The sequence below is a fragment of the Phocoena phocoena genome, chromosome 12 (assembly GCF_963924675.1).
Source record: "Phocoena phocoena chromosome 12, mPhoPho1.1, whole genome shotgun sequence".
In the NCBI taxonomy this organism is placed as follows: domain Eukaryota; kingdom Metazoa; phylum Chordata; class Mammalia; order Artiodactyla; family Phocoenidae; genus Phocoena; species Phocoena phocoena.
Window position 1 is genome coordinate 12608598 of NC_089230.1, and position 25688 is coordinate 12634285.

Consider the following 25688-nt stretch of genomic DNA (forward strand, 5'->3'; position numbering starts at 1 on the left):
TGATATTTTAAAATTATTGAAGAGTGAATGAGTTAACATTATTTCACTTAACCCTGCAGTTATGAGCTTATACTGGTCATGTGCTAAGGAACCGTGACAGATATTTGAGGGTGTAAATGTATGTGTTGTACCCACATCACTGGTCTTCCACTCAGTTAATATTATTTTGCTTCCCGTCTGGCTCCAGCTTTTGCTTTCCCTCTCTTAATCACCTTTCTCAAGGTTTTTTGCTCATTTGGTAAGAATTCAGTGAGAGATTGCAATCTACTTTTTGCTCAAAGCGTCCTTCAGTGTTCCAATGAATTCCTCAAAGGAGTCTTTTAGTTACCTGGAGAGCATTGAAGAGTAGGGTAATTCATGACATGGAGATTTTTCAGTTCCTAGAGTAGTGAATTCAAAGTTATACAGATTGGTTTTGGAAAATGGGATCATAGTGTCTGTAATGCTGGTATAAATACCATCTCTTTTTCTTTTGATTCCTTTATTATTGGCAACTTTTTGAAACGCTGGAATACCTTCCTTGAAAATGAAAAGTAGAGAATGCTGACTTAATCATGATTTATTTTATTCTCTTTTGCTTTTATTTGTGAAAAACAGGCTGCCCAGCGGGCATCTTCGTCTTCACCCAAATTGAATGAAACATCGCGTTCTTTCTCTTCCATGGAAAACATAAAAAAGACACCCAGCAGTTTGTCTTCCCTCATATCTAGAGAAAGACCGCCCTGGATGGACGTGGTTGACATCTCGTCTGCCGCTGAAGACGTGGGACAGTCTGTGACACGCGCTGTGCAGGCCCGCTCACCTGCACCCTCGGAGGCAAATGGTCGCAGGGCCCTGGAAACCAGCTTCGCCACATCAGAAAGTGGCGTTTTGAACTCTTTATCCAGTGATGACGCTTCTTCATTGAGTAGCAACCTAGATCATCTTTGTGTCCCAGACAAGCCGGCTGGATCAGAGATGACAGATAGAGGTAAACCAAGAAACGATTTACTCTTTTTCGAGGATGAATATTTGCATGTGGATGTGAAATGCTAACGTCGATTGTAAAAAGAATGTTTAAAGTCACGAATGATTCAATAATTAAACGGTCAAGTGGGGCTAAGTCCAGGGGCTACTTCTGTAGAGGAGAGGAGATCGCATTTGGAAAACTCCAGCTTCAGGACCATTTATTACCCGCTGTAAGTGTCACCAAGCACATGCTTGCAACTATGAGACGTGTTCAGAAAAGAATGATACATTTTCACCCATCTGAGGTAAAACTTGAGTTTTTTGTTTTGTTTTGTTTTGGTTTTTATTGGTCCCATGTGCTGTGCTCCGGAGCTTGTGGTGATTAGATCGACATTTTGTAGATGACATCACCACCATGGTTCCAAACATACGCAGAGCTACCACCTTCCCTGGGCTTTAAGCACAGATGAGGTCTGGGTCCTCACAGGTCAGCTCCTGAGGGGCCTTCCTACGTGGTGAGCAGGAGGACAGACAGTCTACGTGCACTTTGTGGGGCAGCACGAGGACTTTAGAACCGAAGGAGTGCACAGCTTATGTGTTTGAAGAAAAGCATGTTAAGTCTTAGCAAATTAAAGAGTTTATTGGAGTATAGAAATGAAGAGTGTGAGCTTTCTTAATACTCCATGATTGTTGGTCCTTGTCTTTTATTCAGACTAACTTTTAAAAAATGATTAGTTTTCAGTCATGATGGGTCTTTCCTGATGGTCTGTGCCTTATTCATTCCAGTGTAAAACAAGTTTACCTGGCAGCAGATACTTAAAAATGAGAAAATGACGAGTTTGATCTGTATTCTTTCAGTGCACCATTGAGGGGAAGCTGACTGGCTAAAGTCCCATGATCGCCAGTCTGGGTGGCCTGATGACGTAGGTGACAGCTGTCCCCTCTCCCCCAGCCTAATCAGGGAAAATTTCTTTAAGTTCTCAGATTTTCATAGTTACCCTATTAATTTGATATTTGGTATCAGAGTAATTTAGGCCAAGGATTACAACTACAGACCCGTGTGTCTGTTGTCACTGCTCCCTGTGACCTTATGTGAAGATACTTTACATAAGGCAACTCAACATAAGTTGAGTTACCTGCCTGGCCTCTGATGTCATTTTTGTTTGATACCCCTAATTTAGGCCAATTATCTACTTTGCAGTTAGAAATAATGGAGTAAATGAAGGCATTGCCAAAATAACCTACTTTTAGAGGTGAATGAGGTAGGGGCAGGGGGATCAATACTGGACTGTACAGAATGGAAGGCAGTAGATTCAAGCTGGCCTCAGCTTTGTGAAGTGTTTTGATATGAAGATATTGGGCTTAATTTGTACCTCTGTGGAAGTATGAAATTGATGCAAATTTTGAGGCCCGTGGTGCAAGTAAAAAGGAGATAATTTTAGGTTCAGCATAAGAAACTTCTTTTTAACATTGAGAACTGTTCAAAATTGAATAGGCTCCTTAGAAAGTAATGTGTTCCTCGTCATTGAAGGTGTTTACTCATTCTGAGACAACCATTTTCACTGGGTATTAATTGCCTGTTGTGTGTCGATTACAATTTTTTCTCTTATGAAGATACACTGAAGAGGGAATTTCAGTACCTTGAACGAGATGGCCTCTAACTTGATACTTAGAAGATCCTTCCAGATATAGGCCTGGTGGAACTAAAGAAAATAGTGAAGAGGACCATATCTATTATTTTCCTGCTAAAAACTCTGGCTTTAATTATTGGGCCATTAGTAGAACTAAAATGTTTGTTTCACGCATGCACAAATACACATACACTCACGTGCGCATACACACACAGCACCCCGGGATGAGGATGGCTTCAAAAGCAAAATAGAGAATAAAATTCCATTTGCATTCGTGCTCAAGAGATAACACCGCGGATTGAGTTTTCCTTTAGGACGAGTAACCTGATAGTCATGGGAACGCGCACACGGTTCTTGTCCGTGTCTAATGTCATTCTGGGCACGAGTGTGCTACAGAGCCTGGCTGAGTGCCAACAGCTCTTTTAATCTAAGAAGGAAGAAACCAGGTATTTTAAAATTTTGAGTTAGGTGCAGAGTGACCAACAATATCTGTATGCTTCTTCAAACAGCTTGACATAAAGGTATTCCTTGGAGTAGAAAGGAAGAGAAAATAAAACTATTTTTCCCCTCACTGATCTGTTGGCACTTGACATATGTTACAAAATTTTTGCTGATGATTTTCTCCTGCTGCTGGGGATTTGGTTAAATTCCCAGCAGAGTTAAGCTACATAAAGTCATTGCTATGGAAACAGCAACCCAGTTTTCGCTTGCGTTTGCGATGACGTGCTGTTGAGTAATCAGACTGAGTACTGTGCTTTTCTTTTTTAACGTGTGTTTGTGTGTTGGAAAAGAAGGTAGTGTTTCATTTTTGTGACTTCTAAAAATTATTATTATTTTAGCTGCCAATTAAAAAAAAAGAAAAGTGCTGAAATTCCTGTGTTTGAAATATTGTTCAGCATTTTTTATAATAGGGATTGAAGTTCCGACGTGGTCCATGACAGGAGTTAGGATTTTAGATTGAGTCCTAGTTTCAAGATGTGTTTGCTGGAGAAAGAGGCTTTTATCCTAGAAAAGATTCTTAAAGGTTAATAACTGAGCCCTGAAACAAGCAGACAGAATGTATTATAGTCTTCTTTTTATTTAGACAATGAGAGAAATATTTTGCAGTTGGTATGAGATTAAAATCGTGGTTGCTAGAATTTTATACCGAATTTAAACCTTTTTAGACATTTTTCCCCTGCAAAGTAAGCTATTTAAACAATGCAGGGTGTTAATTGCATTCTATTGCCCTTCCACGTTGGGAGTTCAGAGCTCTTCAGACTCTTCACTGAGTCTTTCCACAAAGTGTAATGGGGTAAGAGGTGATGGGGTTAAATGGAATATTCATCTCGGCTCGGTTTTACTCTATACCGTTTCTTTCTTTAATGAAAGGTTATTTGACCCATGACTCATGCCTGTGTGATGATGACTCACATTGTATTTCTCTACCTACATTATGCTGGCAATGTGGAGACAGTTTGACTTATACTTACTCCATGAATGGGGTGACCCTACCCTGGGTGCTGACAAGCTGAATAACCACTGACAAGACTAATACCCAATTTATGCAAATAAATTGTTAAGTACAAGTACAGACAGAATGGACCTGGGAATCATGTTGAAAAAATGCATTTTGAATGAAGATGTATACGTACTGGCTCATGCATGACATCTCAGGAAAGTGACACGAAAGAGCCAGATTCTAGGATTTAACAATTACCAAGAATTTTACACAATCTTAGGGCAAACAGTACAGATGCTACATTATTTTAGCTAGCTACCTCAGATGATGCTGTAGGAATTATGACGTATGCCTCTTTAGGAAGCAAGATAATAATAAAAGAAAAAGTTGATTAGTGAACTCCATTCAATTAAGCATTATTATTATTATTATTATGAGTACCTAACATGTACTCATGTACTTTGTGCTAATAGGAATACAAAAACAAGCAAGATACAATTTCTGGTCTAAAATATTTTAATGTGTAATGGGGAGAGTGGGAAGAATAAGACTCATTTAACAAAAGAAAGCAGAGTAAAGTAAGTGCCACAGAGACATACAAAGTACTCGAGGGATTTGAAAGAGAGCAGGAACTCAAAATACGGAAGATCGTATCTAAGTGATCTAAGCTGATCTAAGATCTGAGTGGGGAGGTCTGCAGGTAGAGAGGTGAGCCATGGAAAAGAGGGATGGAAAATAAATTTGGATGATGTTGAATACTGGGCTCGTTGTTAGTTTATTTCAATAGATAATAGATGACGATTTCTAATCGGGGTAATCATGTAATTGGAGGTGTACTTTAGAAAAATTACATGAGCTTAAGAATTTGGGGGTAGAAACGTGTAAGGGGACAAAGGAAATTAGAAGAGTTAGGAAGCTTGTGTAATAGCTGGGGTGGCAATGGGAATAAGAAACAAAGGAGAGATTTACTTGAGGCGTTCTATAGCATGTCTATCAAGGTGAAGACCAGTCTTGGTTTTTGTATCTCTGCTACTTAATTTAGTCCCTAGAAAATTTCCTAGTGATCCTATTTTTTGAACTATAATTTGAGAAGTGATTTGAAAATGGGAGTAAATATTTACTACTGGAAAAATCTTGAATCTATAATTCTTGACCTCAATGGCATTAATCTCAAGCACGGGTGACTCGCTACCTGCTTTCTCTGCTTCATGTCAAGTGGCCAAGCATCCCTGGATGATGTCATGAAATAATGCTGATTAGGTTACCTGCAAATTTATGCAATATAACTAGGTCAACTATAGTTCTCAGACCTTAATCTCATTTTTTGGGAAATATAGTTGATGAACAATATTATGTTAGTTCAGGTATTCTATATAGTGATTTAACATTTGTGTACATTAGAAATGATTACCACGATAAGTCTAGTGACCATCTGTCTCTGTACAAAGTTATTACAATATTATTGACCATATTCCTTATGCTATATGTTACTTCCCCATGATTTAATTGTTATATAACTGGGGTTTGTACCTCTTAATCCTTTTCATTTATTTATTTAACCCTCCCCCACCCCCGCACCCTGCCCTCCTTTCAGGCAACCACCTATTTGTTCTCTGTATCTATGAGTCTGTTTTTGTTTTGTTTTTTAAACTTTTTTTTTTTTAAATAAAGTTATTTATTTATTTTTGGCTGCATTGGGTTTTCGTTGCTGCACGCGGGCTTTCTCTAGTTGTGGCGAGCAGGGGCTACTTTTCGTTACGGTGTGCATGCTTCTCATTGCGGTGGCTTCTCTTGTTGCGGAGCGTGGGCTGTAGGTGTGCAGGCTTCAGTAGTTGTGGCACGCGGGCTTAGTTGCTCCACAGCATGTGGGATCTTCCCGGACCAGGGTTTGAACCCATGTCCCCTGCATTGGCAGGTGGATTCTTAACCACTGCGCCATCAGGGAAGTCCCTGTTTTATTTTTTAGATTCCACATATAACTGAGATCAGTAGTTTTTTGGTGGCATCTTTAGGATTTTCTACCTGTAGTATCATGTCATCCGCAAACAGTGACAGTTTACTTCTTCCTTTTCAATTTGGATTCCTTTTTCTCGTCTGCTGTGGCTGGGATTTCAATACTATGTTGAATAAAAGTGGTGAGAGTAGACATCCTTGTCTTGTTCCTGATCTTAGAAGAAATGCTTTCAGCTTTTCACTGTTCAGTATGATGTTGACTGTAGTTTTCTCATGTATGACCTTTATTATGTTGAGGAATGTTCCCTCTATAGCCACATTGTTGAGAGTTTTTATTATAAATGGATGTTGAATCTTGTCAAAAACTTTTCTGCATCTATTGAGATGATCATATGGTTTTTATTCTTCAGTTTGTTGATGTGGTGTATCACATTGCTATAGTTGCAGTTACTGAACCAGCCTTGCTTGTATCCCTGGGATAAATCGCATTTGATCGTGATGTATGATCCTTCTAATGTATTGTTGAATTTGGTTTGCTAATATTTTGTTGAGGATTTTTACATCTGTGTTCATCAGTGATGTTGGCCTGTGATTTTCTTCTTTTATAGTATCTTTGTCTGGTTTTAGTGTCAGGGTGATGCTAGCCTCATAGAATGAGTTCAGAACTGTTCTGTCCTCTTCAATTTTTTTGGAATAGTTTCAGAAGAATAGGTGTTAACTCTTCTTTAAATGTTTGGTAGAATTCACCTTTGAAGTTGTGTGGTCCTGGACTTTTGTTTGTTGTGAGTTTTTAAATTACTGATTCAATTTCATTGTTGATGATCAATCTCTTCATATTTTCTATTTCTTCCTGATTCAGTCTTGGGAGTTTGCATGTTCTAGGAATTTATTCATTTCTTCTAGGTTCATTTTATTGGTGTATATTTGTTTGTAGTAGTAATCTCTTATGAGCCTTTGTATTCATGTAGTGTTGGTTGTAACCTGTCTTTCATTTCTGTTTTTATTTGAGCCCTTTTTTTCTTGATGAATCTGCCTAACGGCTTAGTAGTTTTGTTTACTTTTCAAAGAATCAGATCTTAGTTTCACTGATCTTTTCTACTCCTTAGTCTCTTATTTATTTACGCTTTGATCTTTACTATTTCTTTCTACTAACTTTGGGGTTTGTTTGTTCTTTTTTTAGTTCCTTTAGGTACAGGGTTAGATTGTTTATTTGAGATTTTTGTTTGTTTGTTTGTTTCTCAAGGTAAGCTTATATTACTATAAACTTCCTTCTTAGAACTGCTTTTGTTATTCCCATAGACTTTGGATCAGTGTGTTTCCATTTTCATTTGTCTCCACGTATTTTTACACAAAGCTGGGGAATATTCTGTGTGCCCCTGGTCTGAGAATGACGTCCCTGATCTGCAAGTCTTCTTGAACGCATACACCTGCAGTTTACACTTTACTTCTGTGAAGAATCTTGTGCAGTCCTTTGAGATGCTCCCAACCTAATGGTCTCAGATTCATTTGTTTGTCTCTTTGATTATACCCTCCTGGCCCTTCCTGGCTGTTCCGGAGACTCCTGAATATATGTCACCCTATGCATCAAGAGCAAGGAACTAGAATGATATGAGCACGTGTCTGAATTTTCAACTAGAAATGGAAACTATGAGATCAGTTTTTACAGGTAGATCCTTCTTATCTAGACAACACCATAGGCCTTTGCCATCTTTTCCTGCACTACCCTTTGGTTGTTAATTTTTAATTTCTCTCCCTACAATTTTATTTCTTCTTAATTAAAGCCAAGGCAAATAAGGTTCTATTTGCCTCAAACTACAAAACTATAGCAAGCAGCCAATTGACAAATATTTCAAAGTAGATTTGAATTTTTAGAGCAATTTTAGGTTCACAGCAAAATTGAGAGGCAGGTACAGAGATTTCCTGTCTACCCCTGCCCCTACGCATAATAGCCTTTTCCATTATCAATATTCCTCCCACTAAAGTGGTATATTTTTTAAAACTGATGAACTTACACTGACACATCAGAATTACCCAAAGTCCATAGTTTTAACTTAGGGTTCACTCTTAGTGTTCTACATTCTGTGGGTTTGGACAAATGTATAACAACGTGTATCCATTAATACTGTATCATACAGAGTATTTTCACTGTCCTACAAATTCTCTGTACCCCACCTTTTAATCCTTCCCTTCCCCAATGCCTACTGATCGTTTTATTATCTCCATAGTTTTGCCTTTTCCAGATGCAAATTCATGTCATATATGAACAAAGATAGTTTTATTTATTCCTTCCCAATCTGTATACTTTTATCTCCTTTTCTTGTGTTATTGTGTTGGCTAGGACTTTCAGTACAATGTTGAAGAGGAGTAGTGGGAGGGGGCATCTTTGCCTTATTACTGATCTTAGTGGGAAAGCTTCTAGTTTCTCACCATTAAGTATGAAGTTAGCTGTAGGTTCTTTGTAGATATTCTGTATTGAGTTGAGGAATTTTCTTTCTTTCTTTTTTAAATTAATTAATTAATTTTATTTATTTTTGGCTACGTTGGGTCTTCGTTGCTGTGCACGGGCTTTCTCTAGTTGCAGCGAGCGGGGGCTACTCTTCGTTGTGGTGCCGGGCTTCTCATTGCGGTGGCTTCTCTTGTTGCAGACCACAGGCGCCTACGGGCTTCAGTAGCTGTGGCTCGAAGGCTCTAGAGCACAGGCTCAGTAGTTGTGGCACACGGGCTTAGTTGCTCTGCAGCATGTGGGATCTTCCTGGACCAGGCCTCGAACCCGTGTCTCCTGCATTGGCAGGCAGATTCTTAACCACTGTGCCACCAGGGAAGCCGCCAAGAATTTTTTTTTATTCCTTGTTTACTAAGAAGTTTTTTTTTAACCACAAATGAGTATTGGGTTTTGTTAAATGCTTTTTCTGTGTCTATTGATATTATCATGTGTTTTTTTCCTTCTTCCTCTTAAGCCTATTGATGTGATCGACTACATTAATTTATTTTTTAATGTTGAGCCAGCCTTGCATATCTGGGATAATTCCCACTCGGTCATGGTGTAAAATTTTTTTATTCTCCAATTTGCTAATATTTTGCTGAGGAATTTTGCATCTATGTTCATGAGGTATATTGGTTTTCAGCAGTGAAATGTATTTGTCTGGATTTGATGATTAGGGTAATACTGGCCTCATAGAATGAGTCAGGAAGTATTCCCTCTGCTTCTATCTTTTGAAAGAGATTGTAGAGAATTGGTATAATTTTTTTCTTTAAATGTTTGGTAGAATTCATCAGTGAACCCATATGGCACTGGTGCTTTGTTTTAGAAGGTTATTAATTATTGATTCAATCAGAAGGTTTTTCAATTATTGATTGGATATAGGCCTTTTCAAATCATTTATTTCTTCTGTGTGAGTTTCGTTTCTTTTAAAGAATTGGTCTGTTTCAGCTAGGTTATTAAATTTGTGATCACAGAGTAGCTCGTAGCATTTTCTTACTATCCTTTTAATGTCCCATGGGATCTGTAGTGATAACCCTCTTTTTCATTTCTGATGTTAGTAATTTGTGTCCTTTCCCTTTTTCTCTAACCAAAAACAAATTTTAATTTTTACTTTTACTCTATCTAGACACTTGACATTTAGTAAGAATAGTTTACTTACTGAGTTTTTAAAGAATCCAAATCCAGAATTAGCTTGCTGTGTTTATTATGTATGGATATATGAAGGAGGTGAGAATGAGATTAAGAATGGAAATTTTGACCAAACAGTGAAGATTTAACAAATATGTTTTGAGGAGGTATTATATTTCTGGCTCAATTGTTGGCATTCGGAGATGCTTTTTGAAGGTAACAAAGGCAATAGCCCTCTTGCATAGAACTTACAGTCTGGTGCGTATGTCTTTTTTGGCAGGGTTTGGAGACAATTAGCAGGTAAGTAGAAGAACAGGATAATTTCTGGTAGTGAGTAAGTTGCATAAGGGAAATTAGGTAAGGGTATATAATAATGGAGGTAGGAAGAAGGACCTTTATTTAGATGACTGGTTGGGGGAGGATCTCCATGAGGAGGCAATGTTTGATCTGGGACCTGAATTTCACAAGGAAATCTACACATATAAACAATAGTTGGCAAAATGCCCTAGACAGAGAGAAAGTAGAGTATAAATGCTATAGGGCTGGCACAAATTTTGCGGTTCAGGAAACAGAAATAAATCCAGCATGGCTGGAGCAGTGGGTAGGGGCATCATAGCAAGATACTGGAGAATTCAGTAGCAGCTGGCTATGTGGCAACCAGTGGGTCCTTTAAGGTATTTGGATTTTGTTCTAAGTGCAATGAGCTATTTTTGGAGGAACTGAAGCTGAGGAATGTTTTGGTGTGGTTTACATTTTTAAAAGATCACTTCACTGTATGAAAAATGAATATTAGGAATGTAGCTGTCGAAATAGACCAACAGTGACATGAGGGTAGCAATGGGGTGGGGAGCAGAAAAAATACACATATTTGGGATATATTATAAACATACAATGTAAGAATGTAAGATTCATAAAGGATCGTTGCCTGGTTTAGTCCATCCCTAGTCTGTCAGCCGCACTGCCCGAGTACACAGTGGACATTCAAAGATATGTGATGGATGAACCTAATAAAGGGATCAAACGTGTGAGGGAAAGAGAGGAATCAAGGATGAGTCATAAGCTTTCCAGAACATTCAGTCCTCTGTGGAATGAAATATAATCTCAACTGTATAGAATTTTTATCACTTCCTGGGAAAAGGTTTATTAGTAGGGATTTAATGGCCATGTTGAAATATGTAACTCTAAATGTGTACACTGAGGATTTCCTATAAGGCAAAAATAAGGATGTCTTGCAAGTAATTATAGATCACACTAGATTATAACCATAGACATAAGGACAAGAGAGCACCATCTTGGAAAGGTAAGGGCATTTATCTGCTCCAAACCTTCATTTTCTGCTTGTGAAATTGTATTGGGGTAACTTCTTCTTCCTCTTGCCTCTTCCACTGCTCTTGGCATGAAGTGCCCCTCATATCTTTCCCCTCCTTCTGAATCTTCCGTGTTTTGTCTTTTGCTAATGTCAACAAGAAAGATCTTCTTAAAAATATATCACCCCTTTATTGAGTCTAAATCATTAGATTATTGACCTAAGTTTGGAGAACGTTTTCTAGACTGACCCCTCCAGACATTCTGAGCCAGTCTAACAGAAGTAAAGGGTCACTAACATTTACCTCAAATTCCTACCAACTCAACAATATTGAGATACTGATGCTTTAGAGCAGGGATTCTGGAACACTCCCTTGAGCAAGCCAGATTTTTAAAAAAAACTATGATATGGCACAGAGAAAATAGATGCTGCTTTCTGGACAAGTCTCAACTTTCTAGCTGTAATTTCAGTCCTTTTCTCTTCCGGTGAGCTGAGGCTGTTTCTGCATGACTAATTGCTGGGAAGCAGTCTAGCCTTGCTACTCAGAGTATGTCCATGGACCAGCACTTCAGACGTCACCTAGGAGCTCCTTAAAAATTTAGCATCTCAGTGCCCGCCATCCCAGACTGAATGAATCAGGAACTGTATTTTACCAAGATCCCTAGGTGGTTGTTTGCTTATTAAAGTTGGAGAAGACTGCTCCCGAAGTGCCTGGGCCTGCACAGTGTGGAAGCAAACTTTTATTCCTCATTCCACACTGCTTTACATTTTGGAAAGATCACTTACTGTTTTCCAAGAATCTCCACATTTTTTCTCATCTATAAAATAAAAATAGTTTTCATCTTCCTTGGCAAAGAACTCGTGAGGCGTGATGCCTTATGTGGAGAAGGAAATTAAAGTCCTGTTATTTTATGTAAGAGACTAAAATATGCACTTGAGAGGAAGGATAACAGTTGCGTTGAAAACACTTGATTGTCAGACAAAAGTCTTTCATTTTGCCACAGAACACAAGGGAGATAGAAATAATTAACTTGGCTTCTGTTTCCAGAGGGAGAGAGACCAGTGGTCTTTTCTGCCAATGTTTTTTTTTTTTTTTTTCTCTTTTTATAATCTGGTAAGATAAGGGAACAATGTAGTGTTTCCTAATATGATATTACAATTTAGAAAAATATTTACATAAAAAAGGTGAAATGGAGATTTTTAAAATATTACTCTATTGAGAAGCCTTTGAAAGGTACAGGGATAGCCCTGTAGGATTAGCCAGCCAGCGCTAGTCTTCCATACAACCGTTAGGAAGGACTCGGTTCGCCTCGGCTTTAGGGTCAGGTGCAAGCTGTGTTTTCCTGTGTGCTTGTACCCTTTGGGTCTTTTTTTTGTCCTATGATCCTGTTTATCATCTGCTTCCATTATTACTGGATGTTCATTTTATTGTCCCGTGAAGACCTAGGCACCAGCCATTAGTAACAGTAAAACAGTATAAAATTCCCATTTAGGTCATGGATGAGGTTAGATCACAGGTCTTTCCCATGAGTATCTAGCAATATACTACATATTATACTATATACAATATACTAGATATATCTAGTTGTATATCTCTCAGATTATGATACAAGAAAGGCAAATAGGGACAGGAATATGTGTGTGGAAGGGCGATAATCTCTGATATTTTTAACTTAAAGGTAATGTATATTGATATAAATATATTAAATAATAATAAAATTATCCAAAGAGGCGGTCCTCTTTATTTTTCATTTAGGGAATGTACTTTATGCCATGTTATTTCAAGATTCTAAAGTTTATTTTCATCTTTACTGATTTAATATTGTTGAATTAGATATAAGATCTTAATATAATCATTTTACTCTGACATAATTACAAATTAATGTGTTAGTCGAAAGTATTTTTATTTTCTATCGCAATCTTTAGCAGCTTGGTGAACACAGAGGAAGTAAAGAAGTCATTCTGTTTATCTTCTTTGTCGTATACTTGTTTGGTTTGTTTCTTGAGGTTTGTTAAATATATATTACTGTAAAAATACTGTGGTATTAAAAGCTATGTATTCAGGCTTTATTTGAGGTAGAGCCCCCACCTGCCTATCTGTAAAAAAATGATGTGTACAATTATTGTGTTCTTGTGGGACTGAAAACTCCCAGAGTCGCCAATGCTAATGTTCTGCTCTAAGAGTCAGAAGTCTTTTTATTTAGATTTCTTAAGACTTTCTGATGTCTCCAGCTTAACTCCAGGACTGTTGCCATGCTTAATATTTCTCCTATGCAAGTGTCATCAGTTATCATGATAATATTATAAAAGTCTACTTTTTAATAGCTCTATTGACATATGCTTCACATACCATAAAATTCACACATAAAAACATACAGTTCAGTGGTTTTTAGTATATTCATAGAGTGGTGCAACTAGATCCACAATCTAATTTGAGGACATTTTAGCACCACACACAGGAAAAACCCCATACATATTAGCAGTCACTCCCCATTCCTACTTGTCCCTTCCTCAGCCCCGGGCAACCACTAATCTACTTTCTGTCTCCACGGATTTGTTTATTCTGGACATTTCATTATAAATGGACGATACAGTATGTGTCTTTTGTGACTGGCTTTTTTTACTTCAAAGAATTTTTCAAGTTTCGTCCATGTTTTAGTATGTGTCAGTACTTCATTTCTTTTAATGACTAATACTCCATTGCATGCGTGTACCACAATCTGTTACCCCACTCATCAGCTGATGAGCATTTAGGCTGTTCGCACCTTTTGTCTATATCATTCATGACATTCATGCACAAGTTTTGTGTTAACATGTTTTTAATTTTCTTGAGTATATAACTAGAAATGGAATTGGTGGGTCGTATGGTAACTTAAAATGCTACATTAAGCATTTTGAGGAACTTCCAAACGGTTTCCTAAAGTGGTGGGTCCATTTTATATTCCCACCAGCAACTTTAAAGGTTCCAGTTTCTCCACATCCTTGGCCACACTTCTTATTGTGCCTTTTTGATTTTAGCCATCCTGGTGAGTGTGAAGTAGTATCTCACTGTGGTTTTGACTTGCATTTCTCTAATGACTGATATGTTGAGCATCTTTTCATGTGCTTATTGACAAAAACCTACTTTTGATGTCTGCACAGACTGAGCCAAAAAGTCTAATTGTGTTCAAATGTAGTTTTGAATATTTTCTCCTTTTTTGATACTATTGTGGTAGTGAACAGAGAAGTTTACTGACCAATACTTTAATTTAGTTGCAAAGTTAGCCCAACATCTTTGCTCTTCATTTTATGAAAGAGTATTGGGCACACCTGTGGACTTTCTGGTAGTAGAAGGGGGAAAACTATTGCCTAAAGGCACTTAATCTTATACGAGTAAACTGTAAAGTAAGTGAGTGTGCTTAATTTTGATGCTCCTAGACTACTGTTGTATGCTTTTCTCTTTGGTGAGACCTTTTCTCCAGTTCTTCTAAGGCCATACTTCCTATATGATCCTCTATCAAGCTTGTTCTCAGGATGGGAGCTAAAATGCATAGACACTAGGAAGTACATGGTAGAAAACAATCTTATTGTCTGTCCTTCCCAACATTATTTTCAGACTGAAGTGAATAAAGGACTGAAGTTTTTAGTAAGAAATTAAAGCAGCATCAAGAGATGGTTTTCTTTGAGTAACTTTCTATATCATTTGAGACTCTTTCAGCTGCATATGCTTGAAAACGACACTCAGAATATCTTAACAAAGGCAATGTACTGGCTCCCATAAGCTAAGAGGGCAGTAATGGTATCACCAAAATCCATGTGTCAGTTGGATCCTATGGATTGGCTCCATTCTCATGATTCTTGGCACGATTTCTGGAATCTTCCAGGTTACATCATCACACCACTCAGTTTAGGAAAATAGAGAAATTGATTCCCTGATACCCCAAACCAAAGTCTCAGAATTGAGTCTCTTTGGCCCCAGTGGACCTGATCTGAGACACGTGCTCATCCCTGGATGAATGACTGTGGCTAGCATGATGGAACTGCCGCTGGCTTAGCCTAGCACATCCGGGGTCCCCCCGGATCCTGGGTGGAGTCACTTTCCTGGAAGCATTTGAGCTGAGGCTGGCAAGGTGTGGTTAACAAAGAGAATGGAGGTGTGTGGCATGAGGGACTATTATTATCTGCTGAAAGCCACAGACCACAGGTGGATTCCTTCATTCAAAGAACAGTTCTAGGAAGGACATTAAAATGTGATCTGGGACGATGGTTCTCAAGCTTTAGAGTGTGTACTGGTTTGTAAGGTTATCCTGCCCCACCACTGTATTTTAGAAACAGAGAACTTACTTGGTTTCACAGGTTTATAGGTGGAGAGGAACTTTGCCCCAGGCTGAGTCATTCCCTGAGTCCCACCAATCTCTGATTTAGATGATATTTGGGTGAGATTTGAGACTTAGAGTTGATGTTTGAATGGGTTAAGACTTCCGGAGATGTTGGGATGAGTGAATGTATTTTGCACGTGAGAGGGACATAAATTTTGGGAGGTTAGATTGTGTACTATTATGGGTTCAATTGTGTCCTTCCAAAGTTCCTGTGTTGAAGTCATAACCACTGAGACCTCAGAATGTGACCTTATTAGGAAATGGTTATTTTTTGCAGGTGTAATTAGTTAAGAGGTCAATAGGGTGAGCCCCTAATCCATATGACTGGTGTCTATAAAAGGGGGAAATTTGGACACAGAGACATGCACACTGTAAAACACCGTGTGAAGATTGGAGTTACGCTGCCACAAGCCAAGGAACCACCAGAAGCTGGAAGGGAGGCCTGGAACAGATCCTTCCCTAGAGCCTTCAAAGGGAACATGGCCCTGGTATGACAAAGTACCACCAACTGAGCGGCTTAGACAATAAAAATTTATGTCTCACAGTTTTGGAGGCTGGAAGTCTAAGATCAAGGTATCAGGAGGGCCTTGTTTTAGGACCATGTCAAATGTTCTGTCCTTGATTAACTGGGTTTATTGTTATTTATTTATTTTAATAGAAGAGACAAAAGTGTCTGAAGATGATGAAATGGAGAAGCTCTACAAATCGTTAGAGCAAGCTAGTCTATCTCCTCTTGGGGACCGGCGACCTTCAACCAAAAAGGAGTTGAGAAAGTCCTTTGTCAAGCGGTGCAAAAATCCATCCATAAACGAGAAGCTCCACAAAATCCGAACTTTGAATAGCACATTAAAGGTAAGAAATTTCGGACTGTGGATGAACTCTGTGGATGTGGCGTGAGAAGATGCTGGTTCTGTAGAATGATTTATGCTAACCACATGTGTGGGTGGAGGGTAGGGAAAGGCAGTAAAAGCCAATACAGTCTCAATAGGGTGAGTTGACCCTTGACATTCTTAAAACAGTAGGAAATTCACGCAGTAGCACCCAATGCAGTTTTTTTTGTTTGTTTTGTTTTGTTTTTACAATAGGCCTTGATTTTTGCATTCACTCTGGTGTAAAATTTCAAATACTAAGCTCCTAGATGGCAAGGATCATGTGTAATTTGTTTTTGTGCCCTACGACCTGGAATAATAAATGTTGCTGAGAGCCTGAGATAGTCAACTGGTGAGAATACACAGTAAAACTTAATAAGATCTTGGGATTTTGCCTGATTCATTAAAGGGTGCTGTTCTTTTATACTATATCCAGAAGAAACTTTCTACATTTCAGATATAGCAGACTTACGTGATGCTAAGCTCTTGAGTCTGGAGCCAGGAACACCATGAGAGCTGGGCAGTGGGAAACAGACACTTCACGGTAGCAGACGAGCAGATGTTTTCACAGTGAGAATAAGGGACAGGGCACAGGATGTACTGAAGCTACGTTCATGGCCTCCCATAACTCAAATGGTTCTTTATAACAAAAGCATCCTGCTTTCACGTTTAGATTATAGCACAAACAAGTAGAGGCCAGAATACTTTGTAAAACAGTCCTGAATTAGCAGAAGATTTACAGATTCTGGAAAGCCTTGTAGACCCGCAATTTAATGCTGTTTTGTACATGTCCTTTTGCATCATGAATTTGAATCCCTCTCCAGGAAGAAATATCAGCAAGCAAAAGGACAAGGCTACAAAAGATGGTGGAGCGACTCTCAGTCACATGTCCCAGTGAGCCTTGTAAAAATAAGGCTGAAAAATAAAAGGCAAAGGTGTATTTTAGTTATACAAAGAAAACCCAAACGTAGAGGAAATTGCCTAGCATTTAATGATGAAAGACATCACTAGCACTCATTTCAAAGTCAAATATGTTATATTCCATAGTATTTACAGAGTGGCTAAATGTGTTTGGTCATCCAATGTAATATGCCATACTGTGTTGGGATTTTACTGTCTTATTTGTGATAACTGATACAAGTGAATACATTTTTTATTGAACAAATACTTCCCGACTCTTACTATGTATGAGGCACTACTCTAGGACACTGGCACCACTGAGAAGACCCCACTGGACAATGGAAACATAAAGGAAAACAATTGCTATGAGATGTGATAAGTGCTATAGTTGATATCAGCTTTGGTAGCCCAGAGGAGGGAAACAGCTGCCTACCTGAGGCCATTAGGGACAATGCCGTGGAGATGCTGAAACTGGCCCATCATAAGAGATGAAGAAAATCAGGAAGAGAAGGAAGTACATTCAAGGAGGAGGAGCTGGCCTAGGCAGATGCATATCAGTGGATGAGATGTTGCAGCCCACATTGGGAGAAGTAGGGAATAGAGGCTAAGGAGAGCCTGGACAGTTCAGGCTACTTCTAGAAGGAGAAAGACGGTGGTCTCAGCTTTCCAAAGAGCAGGAAACTCAGGATTCTGGACCTTCACCCGACCATGGCCAGGGGCTTGGAAACTGGGAGCGCAGGTTTGTACAAAGAATTCAAAGGTTTTACCGACGCAGCTGGTTCTCTGTGACGTCTTGTTCTCCATGCACTATGGCCACAGGCTTGAGGAACTCAGCATCTTTTTCTTTTCTTCCCAGGTATTAGTTATCTATTGCTAGGCAACAAAATACCCACAAACTTAGCAGCTACAGGCAATAGACATTCATCATTTCACAGTTTCTGTGAGTTAGGCATTTGGGTGTGGCTTGGATAGGTGCTTCTGCTTCAAAGTCTCTTATAAGGCTGTAATCCAGGCATCAGCTGGGACTGCATTCATTCCTCCACTGGGGGAGGGTGTGCTTCCAAGCTCTCTCACGTGGTTGTTGGCAGGATTCAGTTCCTCGCAGGTTGTTGGACTGAGGGTCTCAGTTGTTCACTGTCTGTTGGCTGGAGGCCACCCCCAGTTCCTTCCCATGTGAGTCTCTTCATAGGGCAGTTCCCAAAATAGAAGCTGGCTGCCTGCAGAGCAGTAAAGCTGCGAGAGTGAGCGAGCAGGGTGGGTTGTACCCCAATCTCAGGAGTGACATCACATCCATTTCCAGTATTCGGTTCATTAGAAGCAAGTTGCTAGGTCAGCCTTCCTGCAGTCAAGGAGGGGAATTACAGAAGGGCATGAGTACTGGGGAGCAAGGAACATTGGGGCCATCTCAGGGGCTCTCTACCCCACCCAGCTGAAGAACTGCACTCTCTGAACATTTCTGGAAAGAAGACCTTTCCACAGATCCCTTACGCTGGGGCTGATGAAATGTACCCCATGTTATGTATTCCTGTGAACCTCCGAGGAGGACATGATGATGTGGAAATTGACCTTGTTGGAAAAAAAAGAGAAAAGCACATCAACCTATTCATTAGAGAAAGATTATCTGGTACATCATGTTCATTCATGTCACAAAGCTATCAGAATTATTTTAACTGTCTTTAAAACTCAAAGCAGTCAGGATAGTGGTTGCCTTTGAGGGGGAGGGGAGGATATGCACTGGGAGAGGCCACAAGTAAAGCTTCTGAAATTCCGGGTAAGAGTCTTTTTTGACTTTGATGGTGGCTACGCAGATGTGTTCATTTTGTGATAATTTCATCAAGCACAAACCTTATATGCGCGTTTTTCTCTATGTGTGTTATGTTGCAATGTAAATGTTTACTTAAAAAATACTTCGAAGCCGGAGTGTGGACAAGCAAAAAGAACAGTTTCATGCAGAAACAAGGAAACTGTTTGAATAATAATGTTTGTATTAGTAATAGGCACATTCCAGATATGAAGAAAAATCCTCTCACTGGGACTGTATTGGAATGAATGCTCTTCATGGAAATTCTTTTAGAAAGTTGAGCAAGCTATCATGTCACACACTAAAGGCCTTCAGATTAGACCTTTAGGGGTTTCTGATAGCTCCACATCCCCGGACTTTTGGCTAAGCCTGTATTTATTTTTAAATGAACGATTAATGGGTCCAACTGAAACTTTCTCCCAAGATTCCTCTTGCCTGTGTCAAAAGAGGAACGAACACTTCTTTGCCCACCTGCTCTGGTAGAATACATTTCCAGTGCTTAGGTCTTAAGGCAAGCCATGTACTGAATATTTGGAGTGAAGAATGGAAGTATGTTATTTTTCAGAACCCCTACCAGACCCTGCCCGCCTGCCAGAAAGCCAGGAGTATGTTGTCAAAGTGGTTCAAAGCATCCAGTGAGCCTGCTGCTCTATAGGGGAGAAGCAGGGCCTTTGCGTGATGCCTGTTGACCCCAGGGTGCCGAGTCAAAGAAGGAGTGCAGAGGGTTAAGTTGTTTCATTAATTTCCTTCCTCTCTATTCTTATCTACAGTTTTTTCTTTTATCCATAAAAGAGCTAACACGGACTTGAGCTGAATGGTAAGAAATTTGAATTATTTAGAGCTAAAAACCATTTGAGAAGTGTTAGTTGAAGAGACCCTTTCCTAAAACCTTTTATCCCCTTTAGAGTGGTGGTGAATTCATTTTTGCCTTAAAAAAATCAATTTTCCAAATTTGGTTGATCTGCAAAGATCTTATTTAGTTTTTTTCAATAAAATATTAGGATCTCTCTCTGCACAGATGTCAAAATTTCTTAAGAACAAAGTAACACTCCTTAAGTATCTTCATAGGAACAGCACTATGGTAATATTATAGAATGAAAGCATTTTTTTTTTTTTTTGGAAAAGATTGTCTTTGGAAGTAGAGTTGTGGAGAACTCAGAGAGAAGAAAGAAAACTCTCTTGGTCCTGCTTGACTTTCTACCAGCAATCCTTCCTAGTTACCCCCTTATTAACTAACCTTTCTTCCCTCTGCTTCTGGGTCCTGGCCAACCTGCTTCATATCCCTCTTTGGTTACTTTCCTACTGCACAATTTTCTCTCCTTCCTGAAACCCAAATATATCTTTTGATCTCCATTTATCACCACACCCTTGCTCTCTTGCTTTAAAATTATAAATCTCACCACTCAGATTACTATATGTATGGTACTTTTCCCTCAAAATTAATATTACTCTGACCAATCTAGAAATAGGAAAAGAAGAAAACAAGAAAATGTAATAAAACACCCCAAATAAAATGTAAGTTAAAGCTAATTGTAGAGTACAGAAAATACATTTGTGTGCCACTAATGTTTGGGATCATGCACGAGCAGATACCTCATTTGGATAAAATACACGCTGCCAATTCTTAGAATCCCTAAAACTATATGCAAATGTGTGGATATATCTATATGTCTATGTCTATGTCTATGTCTATGTCTATGTCTATGTCTATGTCTATGCCTGTATCTATCTATATATCTGTAATATATATCTATATAACATATTATATATTATGTAGATATAATACAGATATATTCAATAATACGTATATCATATATATAATTATATATATATATTTTTTGTTTGTTTGTTTGTCCGTTTATGGAGAGGATTTCCTCAGACTCTAAATAGGGTTCATGATGCAAAAGAGGTTAGAAGGCACATGGGTGACTAGTTCTTTCATTCACTTCTTATTTGATATATTCATTTTTTTCAACAGGTATTTAGTGAAAGTCTACTACGTGTCAGTCATTCTTTCAGACACCTGGCTATATATCAGACAAAAGTGCTTGACCTCATGAAGCTTACATTTAGGTGGAGAAAAAAATAAACAAAATAAATACATTAAATTTGTAGTGTGCTAGGTGATGATACATTTGGTAGCAAATAGAAGAGAAGGGGAATAAGGAATGTTGAGGGACTGATTTGTAACTAGGATAAGCATGAGAAGTCTCTTTAAAAGATAGAATTTGGGTAAAATCTGAAAAAGGAAAGGGAGTGAGCCTTCAGTCTACCTGAGGCAGAATGTTTTGAGTAACAGGGACAAAAACGCACATTCCTTGGGATGGGGGTGTGCCTGGTCCATTTAAGGACGGGTAAGGAGGTCAGTGTGGCTGGAATGGGGTGGGGAGGCGAGATGGGGAGCAGAGCCGTGGGTCCAAGGGGCAGCAGGGGATCACAGCCTGTAATGCCTCACTGACATTGGAAACACCTTGGCTTCAACTCAGTGCGATAGGAAGCCTTTGGAAAGTTCTCAACAGAGCTGTGCCATGGCTTGACATATTTCAAAGGTAGAACCGTCTGAATTTTCTGGTACGTTGGGAGTAAGAGAAGGAGTCAAGGACAACTCCAGTGTCTGGCCTGAGCAACTGGCAAGATGGAGTTGCTATGAGGTGCTTTGAGGATGACTATGGTAGGAGCAGGTTTCAGTACGTATTGGGAGTAGATGGGGGTATTGAGAATAACAGGAAGTAAGTTTTGGATACGTTATATTGGAGACGCCCAAGTGGAGCTGCTGAAGGGATCAACAAGTATGGTGTTCAGGGCGATGGTAAGGCTGGCAAGGTAGATTTGGGACCCTCAGTGTGTAGGGAGAGGGGAAGAGAGTACGTGAAATTTCCAAGAGCATGAATGTAAATAAAACAGAGAATAGGCTAAATCTGGAGCTCTGGGGCATACCAGTGTTAAGAGATTGGGTGGAACCAGCAAAGGAGGCTGAGAATAAGCGGTCACTCTAGGATGAGAAGATTCAGGAAAATGTGTCACAGAACAACATGATGAAGGTGTTCAAGAAGGAGTAGTCAGCAGTTTTAGATGCTGTTGATAAGTTGAAGATGAATAATGGATCATTGGACTTAGCAGCATGGTGGTCACAGATGGCCCCAACCAGAGCAGTTTTGGTGGAAGGATGGGGGCAGAAGCCTGATTGGAGACATTCTGTGAAAGAACGGGCACAAGGACGTTGGAGGCAGAGAAGAGCTGAACGTTAGCAGGAATAGTGAAGTGGGCTCAAGGGAGGGCTTTTACGATGGGGGGAATGAGAGCATGCTGTACGCCCGTGAGAATGATCGCATGGAGACAGGAAATTGACGAGTCACAGGAAAGAGGGGAGAATTGCTGAAGTGAATTTCTTGAATGTGAGAGAGGACGCACTTGTACAAGTAGAGAGATGGGTCTTCGCTAGGAGCACAGATATTTCACCCAAATGAACAGGAAGGAAGGCAGCTTATATTGGTGCTGATGTAGTAGAAGGTGCTAGGAGCTTGGGAGAACTACTTTTCTGATGGTTTCCATTTCCTCAAAAAAATAAAGAGCAGTGTCATCAGCTACAAGGGAGGATTGGGGAGGAGATTTGAGTAGAAATGAGAAGTTTTGAAATAGTCATTTGGGAGAGGGGGAGAGAAAAGGGATAAGAAAACACAATTATTGGATAGTAGTGAAAGTCCATTTAATGGCAGTGGTCATGAATTTGAACTTTGACCAGTGGGCACAGTTGTGAATATTTAGCACATGCTGACCTGGATCTAGGCAGAGAGATTAGTTCAGTAATGAACAGGCATTGAATGTCTACCTGTCATTCATGACTGTGTTAGGTACAGGGAATACAGGAATGAATAAAATATGTTCCCTGTCACCGTCCTTAAGAAGCTTTAGAATAGGTGGCGTGACAGAGCCATGAACATCTCAGCGTAACATGGTAAGTTCTAAGAGGGCTGGATCCCAGCATTGGAAGGCACGTGAACATACAAAAAGCTTCTCAGTTCAATCTGGGGGTTCAGAGGTTTTTTTGGAGAGACTGATGTCTGAAGTGAGTATACCTTTATGAGCTGTAGTAAAATCCAGTAAAAAAAACAACTGGGAAATGTTCCATGTGAAGGTCCCTCAAGGAATTAGAGTCCCCAGGTGAAGGAAGGTGAAGAAGGTCCTCTGTGTGGCACATCCCGGGGGTATGAAGTAGCAGCATGTCGGGGAGAAAATCCACATCAACACTCTTAGAGAGGAAAGGAAGAAGGAAGTGGAGGATGGGCTCACGTCCACGGAACCTTGGGCATGAAGGGGAACTATTAAGAATACTTGGAATTTTAGGGGGACCCCTTGCACTGTCGGGCAGAGGGTGGATACAAAGTGGGGACTGGAGGCAGGAACCTCACTTGGGAGGCTGTAGCAGCAGATCAAGTGTGATATAGTGGACTTGGTATCCGAAAGTGGGATTATGTGCACAGGGATGAAGGGAACAGGAATAGATTTGAGATAAATGTGTCAGGTGGAGAGATCTTTTTTTGAATGTGGTGGCTGATACATCTTATGTTTCACTCCATTCCTTGACTACAGAAAAATCCCCTAACCTGAGACAGACATTTCGGAAATGTGTCATTGGTTACAGAGGAGGCAGGTGAAGTAATATGAATAGATTGTCTACTAGCATCACTGAAATATGCACTATTTGGATGGAAGTTTAATAGTCTTTTCTTTGAATAAAATGATAGCCTACATATTTATTCTGTATATATTAAATGTGTGAAATTTATTAAAAAATGGTATAATTTAATAAAAAATAAAAAGATATATATGTTTTTAAAATAAATTTATTTATTTTTGGCTGCATCGGGTCTTCATTGCTGTGCATGGGCTTTCTCTAGTTGTGGCGAGCGGGGACTACTCTTCATTGCGGTGCGTGGGCTTCTCATTGCGGTGGCTTCTCTTGTTGCAGAGCACAGGCTCTAGGCGCATGGGCTTCAGTAGTTGTGGCCCACGGTCTCAGTAGTTGTGGCTCATGGGCTCTAAAGTGCAGGCTCAGTAGTTGTGGTGCATGGGCTTAGTTGCTCCGCGGCATGTGGGATCTTCCCAGACCAGGGCTCGAACCCGTGTCCCCTGCATTGGCAGGTGGATTCTTAACCATTGTGCCACCAGGGAAGTCCCTAATATATATATATATATATATATATATATATATATATATATATATATATATATATATATTTCATTATGTAAGGGTAGAATGTATTGGGATCAAGGCATAAGGAGTAGGATTATCCCAATATAATGAGCTCCCTGATAAAGGGATTTTCTTAAGGAAAAAGGGTAAGATATATGCAAAGCATAAGGCAACTAATGAGTTTTTAAGTGGGCTATTTCAGTGTTGGGCCGGATCCAATATATATCTCTATCTCTATCTCTATTTCTATCTCTATCTCTATCTCTATCTCTAAAAAGATATATTTTTGTACTGACTTATGTCTTAGGAAAAGTACTATGTCCCAGCTTTACTTAGTGAAGTTTGGATGGTTAAGGCATGATTATACAATTAAGCCATTCCAGGAGGAATAAAGCTCACACCGAGATAGAAATATGACTGTAGTGTGGAATAGTGGATTGATCAGGGAAGAGTGACACAGGAGACCTTGGTTATATGCCTAGTTCTTCCCCTAAGTCTTGGGTGGGATGCCTACCTTCTTTGTGGTCAGACTATGTAAATGGATGTCTTGCCATATCTCTTAGGTTGTTGTAGGGACTTGAATATTAATATGTAAAAACACTTTGATACTTTTACGGTCAAGGTATATGTGCGTTTATTTCTAAAAGGGCTTAAGATGGTTTATTGAAATTAAGATAGTCACCACATCTCACCCTCTCCTCTCTCTGTCTCTGTCTCTTTTTTCCTACTTGGACAGTGTAAAGAACATGACCTGGCCATGATTAACCAGCTGCTGGATGATCCGAAGCTGACAGCCAGAAAGTACAGGGAGTGGAAGGTCGTGAACACCCTGCTCATCCAGGATATCTACCAGCAGCATCAACAGCAGAGGACCCCTACGTCTACCCCCGAAGGCTCCCTCCAGGGACTCGAGAAGCCACCTTCCTCTGCCTGCATTGAAAATTCTATTTGAGAACAAGCCAGGATGCTCTCCCCCCCGCATCTTACCCAGAAGCAACTCTTCAAGATGTTGTAGTAGCTTAACATTTTTCCTTATAAAGGAAAACTGAAAGCCAGTTCCTGGAAGCACCAGCTCCTCCTCTAGGGATGCAACTGGGGTGAAGACAAACACTGATGCTGCATCACCAGTTTCAGTGCTTCCATTCCAGCTGGAGGGATGGAGTCCAGATGAGCAAATGGTCTCTGTGTTCCTTCTGGGAGCCCCCGGCCATGCTAAGTTCTAGGTAGGATGTGAGAACTGTCACCTCTGTTTGTTGCTCTCAAGAGAATGACAACATTCCATGGACAAAAGATCACTTTTTACCAGGGATACTTCTTCATAGAAATACTCTGTTTTCCAAAAGAAGAATGTATATATTCCATCTGGTTGGGTAGCTGAGTTCCCCAAGTCATCTTTTGAGTGGAGGAATGCTATCTACAGCAGTAACCGGGGCAGGACAGATGTGGTATTGTGGAACCCAAATCGCTTGCCTTTGGTCCAGAATGGTGGTGCCTTTTCCACGTGTTGAGAAATACTTCATAGCAAATGGTGTGCGGGAATGCCCAAGGAGGAGGCGTGTCCTATATTCCACTTACTCAAAGGACAGCTTAATATTTTCAGACTTTATCCAGTTTGGGTAAGGGATCTGATTAATGTTTCCTTTCCACAGAACAGCTAAAGAAAACTCTCTCATTACA

General features: G+C 39.7%; 1 protein-coding gene across 1 annotated transcript in view; it reads left to right on the forward strand.

Moving 5' to 3' along the window:
- Window positions 1-24963, forward strand: part of IPCEF1 (interaction protein for cytohesin exchange factors 1) — a 136206-nt gene extending 111243 nt beyond the window's left edge. Inside the window, exons 10-12 of the mRNA XM_065888613.1 lie at window positions 598-970; window positions 15906-16099; window positions 24748-24963. Coding sequence (XP_065744685.1) covers window positions 598-970; window positions 15906-16099; window positions 24748-24963 — 783 coding nt within the window. The remainder of the gene's footprint in view (window positions 1-597; window positions 971-15905; window positions 16100-24747) is intronic.
- Window positions 24964-25688: the final 725 nt, after the last annotated feature.